Source organism: Carettochelys insculpta, chromosome 2, assembly GCF_033958435.1.
Source record: "Carettochelys insculpta isolate YL-2023 chromosome 2, ASM3395843v1, whole genome shotgun sequence".
NCBI classification, from domain to species: Eukaryota; Metazoa; Chordata; order Testudines; family Carettochelyidae; genus Carettochelys; species Carettochelys insculpta.
The window spans coordinates 70,561,009-70,573,130 of record NC_134138.1 but is presented as its reverse complement, the minus strand read 5'-3'; the positions used below and the strand labels follow the sequence as shown (position 1 = coordinate 70,573,130).

Genomic DNA, 12,122 nt, shown 5'->3' with positions numbered 1-12,122 from the left:
ATCCCCATATTGATTGGGTGCATGTCACCTCAGGACGGGATTCAGAGATTAAATTTCTTGATGCCTTAAATGACTGCTTCTTGGAGCAGCTAGTACAGGAACCCACAAGGGGAGAGTCGGTTCTCGATCTAGTCTTAACTGGAACGCAGGATCTGGTCCAAGAGGTAACTGTTACTGGACCGCTTGGAAATAGTGACCACAATATAATAACTTTTAATATTCCTGTGTTGGGAAGAACACCGCAGCGGTCAAACACTCTGGCATTTAATTTCAAAAAGGGGAATTACACTAAAATGAGGAAGCTAGTTAAACAGAAACTAAAAGGTAGAGTAATTAAACTAAAATCCCTGGAAGCTGCATGGAAACTGTTTAAAGACACCATACTAGAGGCCCAACTTAAATGTATACCCCAAATAAAAAAACACAGTAAGAGACCTAACAAAGAACCACCATGGCTAAACAGCCATGTTAAAAAGGCAGTGAGAGAGAAAAGGGCAGCTTTTAAAAAGTGGAAGTCAAATCCTAGTGAGGAAAATAGAAAGGAACATAAACACTCCCAAATTAACTGTCATAATGTAGTAAGAAAAGCCAAAAAAGAGTTTGAGGAACAGCTAGCCAAAAATTCAAAAAACAATAGTAAAATGTTTTTTAAATACATTAGAAGCAGGAAGCCTGCTAAAAAAGCAGTGGGGCCCTTGGATGATAAAGATATAAAAGGAGCGATCAAGGAAGACAGTGCCATTGCGGAGCGATTAAATGATTTCTTTGCTTCAGTCTTCACGGCTGAAGATGTTACAGAGGTTCCTAAATCTGAGCCAGCCTTTTTAGGCGACAAATCTGAGGAACTCACTCAGATTGAAGTGACATTAGAGGAGGTTTTGGAATTAATTGATAAGCTGAATAGTAACAAGTCTCCAGGACCAGATGGCATTCACCCAAGGGTTCTGAAAGAACTCAAATGTGAAATTGCGGAGTTATTAACAGTGGTTTGTAACCTATCCTTTAAATCCACTTTGGTACCAAATGACTGGAAGACGGCCAATATAACACCAATATTTAAAAAAGGCTCTAGAGGAGATCCTGGCAATTATAGACCGATAAGTTTAACATCAGTACCAGGCAAATTAGTAGAAACACTAGTAAAGAGTAAAATTGCAAGGCACATAGAAGAGCACGAATTGTTGGGCAAAAGTCAGCATGGTTTCTGCAGAGGGAAGTCGTGTCTGTCTAATCTATTAGAATTCTTTGAAGGGGTTAATAAACATGCGGACAAGGGGCACCCAGTGGACATAATATACCTAGATTTCCAGAAAGCCTTTGACACGGTCCCACACCAAAGGCTTTTATGTAAATTAGGTGGTCATGGGATAGGAGGAAAGGTCCTTTCATGGATCGGAAATTGGTTAAAAGACAGAAAACAAAGGGTTGGAATAAATGGTAAATTTTCACAATGGAGGGGGGTAACTAGTGGTGTTCCCCAGGGCTCAGTCCTGGGACCGATCCTGTTCAACTTGTTCATCAATGATCTAGAAAATGAGGTAAGCAGTGAGGTGGCAAAGTTTGCAGATGACACCAAGTTGTTCAGGACAGTCAAAAGCAAAAGGGATTGTGAAGAACTACAAGGAGATCTCAGCAAACTGAGTGATTGGGCAGCAAAATGGCAAATGAAATTTAATGTGGGTAAGTGTAAGGTAATGCATGTTGGAAAAAATAACCCAAATTACACGTACTACATGATGGGGTCAAATTTAGCTACGACAGATCAGGAAAGGGATCTTGGAGTTATAGTGGATAGTTCTCTGAAGACATCCACGCAGTGTGCAGCGGCAGTTAGTAAGGCAAATAGGATGTTAGGAATTATTAAAAAAGGGATCGATAACAAGACAAAAGATATCATACTTCCCCTATATAAAACTATGGTACGCCCACATCTCGAGTACTGCGTGCAGATGTGGTCTCCTCACCTCAAAAAAGATATATTGGCATTAGAAAAGGTTCAGAAAAGGGCGACTAAGATGATTAGGGGCTTGGAAAGGGTCCCATATGGGGAGAGGCTAGAGAGACTGGGACTTTTCAGTTTGGAAAAGAGGCGATTGAGGGGCGATATGATAGAGGTATATAAAATCATGAATGGTGTGGAGAAAGTGAATATAGAAAAATTATTTACCTTTTCCCATAATACAAGAACTAGGGGACACCAAATGAAATTGATGGGTAGTAGGTTCAAAACTAATAAAAGGAAATTTCTCTTCACACAGCGCACAGTCAACCTGTGGAACTCCTTGCCCGAGGAGGCTGTGAAGGCCAGGACTCTATTAGGGTTTAAAAAAGAGCTTGATAAATTTTTGCAGGTCAGGTCCATAAATGGCTATTAGCCAGGGATAAAGTATGGTGCCCTAGCCTTCATAACAAGGGCAGGAGATGGATGGCAGGAGATAAATCACTTGTCTTCTGTTCTCCTTCTCTGGGGCACCTGGCATTGGCCACCGTCGGCAGATGGGATGCTGGGCTTGATGGACCTTTGGTCTGACCCAGTATGGCCATTCTTATGTTCTTATGTTCTTATGTTCTAAGAGGGTTTTAACTAGTTTACAAACCTGGAACTTCTGGCTCTTCTATATCCATATAATGTTCATATTGATCTGCAAAATAAGAAATGTGGGGTTTTTTCAGACTTTATGTTCTGATATTTTAACAAATGGCCAAATTTTGGCTCTTGATCATCTCAAACAACCTTCAACCTTTCCACATACATAGAGACCACTGGCTAAGAATGAGCAAACTAAGGCTCTGCAATAGAATCTGTTTGGTGTGACTGGATTCATGTATGTCTGATGGTAAAATCCCACAAAAAATACTTTTTCACTCACAGGCTAAGATGACAAGAGAAGGGACCTGTGGTTGGAAATTCTCAAATAAAAGTGTTACTCTTTGAGTAAGGTATTATGTATCATGAGTTTTAACATCTTATGAACACAGGGGCCTTATTCTAGCTAAAAAAATCCACAAGAAAGTGCCCTTCACAGAAGACTGATTTCTTCAATGGCCCACTGTGTTCATTGACGGGGCATAAGCTCAAATATTCTGTTCACAATATTCTGGCTAGCATGGATTTAAATAACTTGTGGGGGTTACACAGAAGCAAACATTTTAAATACATGTATACAGTCAATATTCATAACTCCAGATACACACATGATGCATGCAAACAAAAAGGATAATCACACTCCACAAGCCATAAATTTTCCTTGACCCCTTACACACTTTGTACAAGATTTGTTAGTTATAGAACAGCTGTAGCAATAATGACCTACATATAAATTCTGTAATGCAAATTATCTATGGAAGCAAACCTTCACTATGTTAGTTCCATTAATGATGTCATTTAACAGCAAGTTGCACATGTAGGCAAAGGGCTTAAATTTCAAGTGCAGTTTTATGGTAAGAATAACAAGAGAAAAAAATGATTGACTGACCAGTGGATTCCAAGCTTCTGATCTCCTCCATATAAACATGCCCTTATCATAATATCCTCCCATTTACAGCTCATTTACAAAATTCTGCCCCTACCTTTGTCTTATCAACCTATATCTATTAATATATGTAGAGAACCACTAGAATTAAAAAATAAGAAAAAAATCAAATTAGTATTGGTCTGTTGTCTTAATATATATTTGGTCAGGAAGAGAGAAAAAATTATTCTGGGGAGCTGTACATTAATCTATGATAACACAAAGAGAAAACACAGCTTTTCTTGTACCATTAAGAACATCAGTTATATGACAGGACACTACAATTCGTGGCTATATTTTTGAAGTCAAGGTTAATATTTCTTAGTGAATCAACTACAGATTGAACCTCTCCAGTCTGGGACTCTCAGAATCTGACCAGTGCCAAACCAGACTATTTGCCAAACCACCAGAAGATGGGGTATCAATATTGGCTAGCACTTCCACTGCCTACTGAGCTCACAGAAAACATTTAGGGATAAACTGGAGCTAAACAACAGCACAGAACACTGATACCCAGAACAAGTGCCTGTAAACAAACTTTATGGGACTGCAAGAAACTTGTCCACACCCAGGATGAGTGAACATCTCGCTAACTAAAATCATGCCAAACCACAGATGTTGGCAGATTAGGGAGGTTCAACCTGCAGCTGCTTAAAGGGTGACCTTATAATAGTCTCCATGCAAAGATGTCACTTGCACGCAAGTCTGATTTTCATCAAACAACAGACATGGAGGCAGGAGTCCTGGGATATCTGAGAGCAAAGCTTGCTGATGCATGTCCACATTAATAGAGCTAACATAATGAAAATCTTTTTCTATGGATATTGAAAAATTCTCTTTTTCTCTATTATTATCCCTTTTTGCTTGCTGATTTCAATCAACTAACACACCAAAACACATAATACACAAGACCTTACTTGCAGAATAATGCACAGTAAAAACTGTGCTATCTAGCCCCTTACCAAATGGAAAGTTCTATCAAATTCTAATCATCACATTTTTAGTCCAGTTGGCACAGAGCTGGCAGGCTTCCTACAGTTCCCAGAAGTTGCCTCACAACCCTGCTGGTCCTAGGCTAAGGAACAGCCACTAAGGATTCAGCAGAGTGTGTGGGACTGGGATGTACAAAAGGATGGAGGGCACAGGCTCTGTGAAGAAGTTTGGGTACAGGAAAGGACTCAGGGCATGGAGTTGGAGTGTGGGAGGGGGAGCAGGCTGCCAGATGCAGGAGGCACTCATATTCCTGCTCTTCTTAGGTAGAGGCACTTGTCTAGGCAGCTATGCACACAGTCCTGGCTCTGTCCCTGAAGCGCCCATGGATCAATTGAAAATGTAAAGCCAGTGCTTGAGGGGAGCATCCCAAGATGAATGCCCCGCTCCCGGATATGGCACCTGGCACCCCCTCACCATACTCCAGCAACACCCATCTCTTGCATCCAAACTTCCCTCCCTCTTAGTTAACTGAAATTTTTCACTAAACAGCACACTCCCCACCCTCCACTCTCTCCCATTCTCCCAGGATGTTGCATAAAAAAAGCTTCCACTGCATTTACTTTCACAATATCCAGCCATAAATTCCATTTGTCGTCTTAACCTGTCCATGTGCGGGGAAGAAAACATACATTCTATGTGGAATTTTACTATCAGACATACACATTCTAGACCACTGGCACACACACTGAATGAACCACGCCTCTGCAGCTTCTGCGCTACTGAAGACAATGCTCTGTGAGTGCAGAAGTTCTTCCCTTACACTGGGGCAGGCAGGTCCCAGCCCACCATATCTTTTAATCCGAACCACAGCCTGCCCCTATGGCACAGAGCAGCACCTCCCAAAGCAGCTGATTGAGCACGCTGCCACTCTGTATTGAGGAGGCGACGAGCCCTGTGTGGCACCCTTGCTCCCAACTAAATCTCAGCTCCTCTTGGCTAGAAATCATCCAAATGGGACCAGAGAGGTTTTGCTGGTCATGGAAGTGCAGCACTACTTCTCAGCTAGTTTCCAGACAACAGAAGGTGAGAGATTGTGCTGGAGGCAGAGGCAGTGCAGAAAGTCCTCCCCTCCCACACAGACACAGTGCAGAGAGCCACATGGGACAACTAGTGGGCTGGGACTGCGGACAGGCAGGGAAAACTTCCTGGGGGCACTGCTGGATGGGAGCTGCGTAGGTAAGCACCCCACACCTTCCTGCTCCCCTACACCAGCCAGAATCCTCTCCTGCACCCACACCCCCTCCCGGACCTTGCACCCCAATCCCCTGCCCTAGATCACAACCTCCTCCCTTTATCCGAATTTCCTCTCAGACCCCACCTCCTATCTTGCACCCCAGTTTCCTATCCCAAGCTCCCTGCAGCACTCAGCTTCCACCCTAGACCCTCCACACAAAAGTACAGCCCTTGACCACCTCCCAAAATCTTGGTATGGCCCCCTTAAAAAATTATTGGCCACCCCACCTTACACTAGTTATTTTGTAGTGCAAATCCCTTGGTCCTCTCAAAGGTTTCAAATACCTTATATCACAATAACAAGATTTTGGAAAAAATATGAAGTGTTTTTAAAACCACACCTTGAGAGTAAGAATTTCTGTTTAACTTTTTTATCTTTAACAGTAAAACAAAACAAAACAAAAATTATCAGCATGCAGTTCAGAAACAAAGATTGATACCTGGAATATCAACTGTTTCAGGCTCACCTACTCCATGTTCTTCTACCTGATCATGACCGGCAGTTCCTGAGCAATAACAATGACAGAATTGCTTTCAGTAATGACAGAGTCAACTTTCAAATAGACTTCAGCCCAGCACCTATATTTCCATAATTTGACCATTTAGAGAATAAAATAAAATGTGTAAGTAGGATGAAGAAAGTTTAAAATGAATAAAACACTTCCTTGTTAAAAGCAAACACCACTTCATAACTAAGACAGTATTAATTTATATGATATGAATTAAAATGGTGTTAATTTTTTCTGATTTATAACATTTGTATTTGGGAATAGCTTTTGTCGTGGTTTAACATCTGACATGTATCTACAACAACCTGAAATTTAAATTGAATTACACTCTTCAAATGCATATACCTTATCATTGCAGTGTACACTCTGGCTGGCAAACAAAAGTGTATTTGTTTGTGAATATTGGCTTGCTGTGTTCTCAGTTAACAGTTTATACACATAAATGCAATAACTGGGCCTGTCACAAAACTTCAGTGAGAATTTCTGTCTTGCTACACGTCGGCCGTGTCCATATATGCTCCTCTCTTTCAGAAGGTGTATGTAAAGGACACGGATCGGAACTGGTTAATGAGGCATGATATGAATATTCAGGGACTCATTAGCATAATGGCTGCCAGTTGTGCTTCAAAAGTGCTCCTTTTGGAACACAAACTGGCCATGTAGATGTGGAGGCTTCGAAATAAACCCCAAACTTTGAAATTCCCTTATTCCCCAAATGAACTGGGAATAAGGGAACTTCTAAGTCTGGGGTTTATTTCCAAGCCGCTACATTTCCCCGGCAGTTTGCGTTCTGAAAGCAGCACTTTCGAAACGCAACTGGATGCCCTTACGCTAATTAGGCACTGACTTTTCATATCAGCACCTCAATAGCCAGTTCCGTTCCATGTCATTTACATGCCCCATCCGAAACGGAGGGCATGTGCAGACACAGCCTTTGATAATTTCAATTATATCAGCTCTTACTAAGAAGAATCAACTAGAAATATTTTCCTTGATTCATGTACCTTCCTGAACTGGTTCTGGTGTTTCAGATACATGAGGCACTTCATCTTCTACTGCTGCATAAAGGTCATCTGTTGTAGGAATTCCAAAATCATCTTCATGTACTTCCTCCTTCTCTTGCTGCTCATCATTTAATTCTTCCACTGTATCTTCCTCATGCATTTCTCCTGATTAATAAGTATGCAAGATGTAAACACCAGGCCTAACACCAGCTGAATTAAACCTTCAGCCAATAAGCCACATTCAGTTTCACTCTATCAGTTCTTAGACAGCTCCATAAATAAGCAGGGTCTTATCAGAGTGTACTTCTAAAATGCCTGTATCCACTAGAGAAAGTAACAGGAGAAAGAAACACAGTGACAAATGACACCAGCCCTGTGCCCTTTTGCTATAAAAGATTATTTGTAGGCAGGCCAATGAGAGCTACAGTTACTCAGAACCTCTGAACAAAAAGCCAAGCCAGTTAAACAGGGTTTGCTCTCTAAACCACCTGGCCATCAACTTCTTTGTCTTCTCCTCCCATAGGGCTGAAAAGAAATGCTGTGCACCATCAACAAGAATCTCCAGATTTTTCATAGTAACAAAGAGGAAGCCGTGCTGGTCTATACACTATCAAAACAAAAAGCAGTCAAGTAGCACTTTAAAGACTAGCAAAATGGTTTATTAGGTGAGCTTTCGTGGGACAGACACACTTCTTCAGACCATAGCCAGACCAAAACAGACTCAATATTTAAGGCACAGAGAACCAAAAACAGTAAGCAAGGAGGACAAATCAGAAAAAGATAATCAAGGTGAGCAAATCAGAGAGGGGAGGGGTGGGAGGGAAAGGTCAAGAATTAGATTGAGCCAAGTATGCAGACAAGCCCCTGCAGCGACTCAAAGTTCCCATCACGATTTAAACCATGTGTTAATGTGCCGAATTTGAATATAAAAGCCAGCTCAGATGTTTCTCTTTCCAAAACGGTGCGATAATTCCTTTTCAGTAACACACATACCTTTAGGTCATTGACAGAATGCCCCATTCCATTAAAATGTTGACTAACTGGTTTGTGGATCTGGAGTGTTTTGATGTCTGTTTTGTGCCCATTGACCCTTTGTCTAAGGGAGTTAGAAGTCTGTCCAATATACAAAGCATCTGGGCATTGTTGGCACATGATGGCATATATGATGTTAGTAGAGGAGTATGAGAAAGTGTCCGTGATTCTGTGACTAACCTGGTTAGGTCCAGTGATGGTATTTCCAGAGAAGACATGTGGACAAAGCTGGCAGCGGGCTTTGTTGCAGGGAAAGGTTCCAGGACTGGTATTCCTGGGGCATAGACTGTGGCTGTTAGTGAGGATCCTCATGAGGTTGGGAGGTTGTCTGTAGGCGAGAACAGGCATGTCACCCAGGGCCTTCTGGAGTGTGGCATCCTGATTAAGGATAGGTTGTAGGTCTTTAATAATTCATTGCAGTGGTCTGAGTTGGGGGCTGTAGGTGATGACCAGTGGTGTCAGTCCCTTGGGTACAATGTCCATTTTCTTGCATTTGGAGAGAAAGATGATGTCTGTCTGGATCTGGGCAAGTTTTTTCATGTAGTTGACAGATCTCCATTCCAAACGGCTAAATGTAGTGCCTTGCATGTTGAATAGTAACAAAGAGGAAGCCGTGCTAGTTTATACACTATCAAAACAAAAACCAAGAGACTGACAGTGAAAAACCCATTACAATCAACATACTACACTGACTACAGTGAACATCTATGCAACACGCTCTCTAAGAAACTGAGGAACCACTTGATCAAAATCCTTTACAATAAACAAAAGATGATAAAAAATGAACTCTCTGAACTTGAAATTATAATCAACACACAGGCATCCACGCAAGACCCCACAGTACGAGGCTTTACCAGTGCCAGACAAGATATTTATAAAACACACTTCCTCTCTCTACAAAAAAGAAAAGAGAATAAATTTTCTTCATTACTTCATTCCTCAGGATACTTCAACCACAATAACAGTAGCTCGATCAACAACATTGTTAACCTTTCAAACTACCAACTCAGCCCAGCAGGGGAGTCTCTCTTATCCCGGGGTCTTTCCTTCTGCCCTACCTCCTGCACAAACTTAATACAATTCTGTGGTGACCTTGAAGCCTTCTTTCACTGCCTCCGTCTAAAGAAATTTCTCCAGCACACCTATGAACAACAGTCTGACTCTCTCGACCCCCCCTACCAACAATAAAAGAACTCCTCTATGTGGACTCCCCCTGAGGGTCGTAGTGAAAGTCTGGACTTCTACGTACAGTGCTTCCACAACCGTGCTCAGGCTGACATTATACACAAACAATGCCAAATGAGACATAATCTGAACTATGATGAACACCATGCTGGCCAGAGTCTCAAAAATAACCCAGACATCATAATCAAACCAGCTGACAAAGGGGGTGCTGTTGTCATCCTGAATAGGTCAGACTATGAACAGGAGGCAGACAGACAACTCTCCAACACCACATTTTACAGACCTCTCTCCACTGATCCCACTTGGGAATTCCAAAGGAAATTACAACAACTACTGAAGGAACTCCCTGCTGCTACTCGGGACCTCATTAACTCAGACACACCATCTGAGCCGCAGCCTGGACTATTCTATTTACTTCCCAAAATCCACAAACCTGGAAACCCTGGACGCCCTATCATTTCAGGTATTGACACCCTTACCACCAGACTATCCAGTTACGTGGACTCCCTCCTCAAACCCTATGCCACCAAACGCTCCCAGCTATATCCGAGATACCACCGACTTCCTGAGGAAATTACAAAACATCGGAAAAGTTCCTGATAACACCATCCTTGCCACAATGGATGTAGAGGCTCTGTACACTAATATTCCACATAAAGATGGATTACAAGCAATCAGGAATACCATCTCTGATGCCACCACAGCCAATCTGGTGTCTGACCTCTGTAACTTTGTTCTCACACACAATTATTTCCATTTTGGGGACAATTCATACCTCCGGGGCCGCGTCTACACGTGCACGCTACTTCGAAGTAGCGGCGCCAACTTTGAAATAGCGCCCGTCACGGCTACACGTGTTGGGCGCTACTTTGAAGTTGAAATCGACGTTAGGCGGCAAGACGTCGAAGTCGCTAACCCCATGAGGGGATGGGAATAGCGCCCTACTTCGAAGTTGAACGTCGAAGTAGGGCACATGTAGACGATCCGCGTCCCGCAACATCGAAATAGCAGGGTCCGCCATGGCGGCCATCAGCTGAGGGGTTGAGAGACGCTCTCTCTCCAGCCCCTGCGGGGCTCTATGGTCACCGTGTGCAGCAGCCCTTAGCCCAGGGCTTCTGGCTGCTGCTGCCGCAGCTGGGGATCCATGCTGCATGCACAGGGTCTGCAACCAGTTGTTGGCTCTGTGGATCTTGTGTTGTTTAGTGCGACTGTGTCTGGGAGGGGCCCTTTAAGGGAGCGGCTTGCTGTTGAGTCCGCCCTGTGACCCTGTCTGCAGCTGTTCCTGGCACCCTTATTTCGATGTGTGCTACTTTGGCATGTAGACGTTCCCTCGGAGTGCCTATTGCGACGTGGTGCTGCCCAACGTCGAAGTTGAACGTCGACGTTGCCAGCCCTGGAGGACGTGTAGACGTTATTCATCGAAATAGACTATTTCGATGTTGCTACATCGAAATAAGCTATTTCGATGTAGCGTGCACGTGTAGACATAGCCCAGATTAGTGGAGCTGCTATGGGCACCCGCATGGCCCCACAATATGCTAATATATTTATGGCTGACCTGGAACGATTCCTCAGCTTTCGTCCCCTATTACCACTCCTCTACTTAAGATACATTGATGACATCTTTATGATTTGGACCCATGGTACAGAGGCTCTAGAAGAATTCCACAGAGACTTCAACAATCTACACCCCACCATCAACTTATGCCTCAATTACAACATGCAAGAGATACATTTCCTGGACACTACAGTACTAATCAAGGATGGCCTCATCAGTACCACACTGTACCGAAAACCTACTGATTGCTATACTTATCTACACCCTTCTAGTTTCCATCCTGCACACGTGACTAGATCCATTGTTTACAGTCAAGCTCTTAGGTACAATCGCATTTGCTCTGATCCAACTGACAGAGACCAAAAACTACAAGAACTGTACCAAATATTCATAAACCTGAATTACCCACCAGGAGAAGTAAAAAAACAAATAAACAGGGCCAGACGAATACCCAGAGACCAGCTACTCCAAGATCGGCCCAAAAAAGCCAAGAACAGAGCACCACTGGTCATCACCTACAGCCCCCAACTCAGACCACTGCAACGAATTATTAAAGACCTACAACCTATCCTTAATCAGGATGCCACACTCCAGAAGGCCCTGGGTGACATGCCTGTTCTCTCCTACAGACAACCTCCCAACCTCATGAGGATCCTCACTAACAGCCACAGTCTATGCCCCAGGAATACCAGTCCTGGAACCTTTCCCTGCAACAAAGCCCGCTGCCAGCTTTGTCCACGTCTTCTCTGGAAATACCATCACTGGACCTAACCAGGTTAGTCACAGAATCACGGACACTTTCTCATGCTCCTCTACTAACATCATATATGCCATCATGTGCCAACAACGCCCAGATGCTTTGTATATTGGACAGACTTCTAACTCCCTTAGACAAAGGGTCAATGGGCACAAAACAGACATCAAAACACTCCAGATCCACAAACCAGTTAGTCAACATTTTAATGGAATGGGGCATTCTGTCAATGACCTAAAGGTATGTGTGTTACTGAAAAGGAATTATCGCACCGTTTTGGAAAGAGAAACATCTGAGCTGGCTTTTATATTCAAATTCGGCACATTAACACATGGTTTAAAT

The 12,122-nt window shown here is 43.0% G+C and overlaps 1 protein-coding gene across 8 annotated transcripts in view; it reads right to left on the bottom strand.

The window, feature by feature from the left end:
* Positions 1–12,122, bottom strand: part of ASPH (aspartate beta-hydroxylase) — a 196,066-nt gene that overhangs the window by 115,795 nt on the left and 68,149 nt on the right. For all 8 annotated transcript variants that reach the window (XM_074987144.1, XM_074987139.1, XM_074987146.1 and 5 more), the window contains 3 exons: positions 7,252–7,416; positions 6,179–6,244; positions 2,598–2,642 (listed from right to left, as the gene is read on the bottom strand). In XM_074987144.1, the coding sequence (XP_074843245.1) occupies positions 2,598–2,642; positions 6,179–6,244; positions 7,252–7,416 (276 nt within the window). The remainder of the gene's footprint in view (positions 1–2,597; positions 2,643–6,178; positions 6,245–7,251; positions 7,417–12,122) is intronic.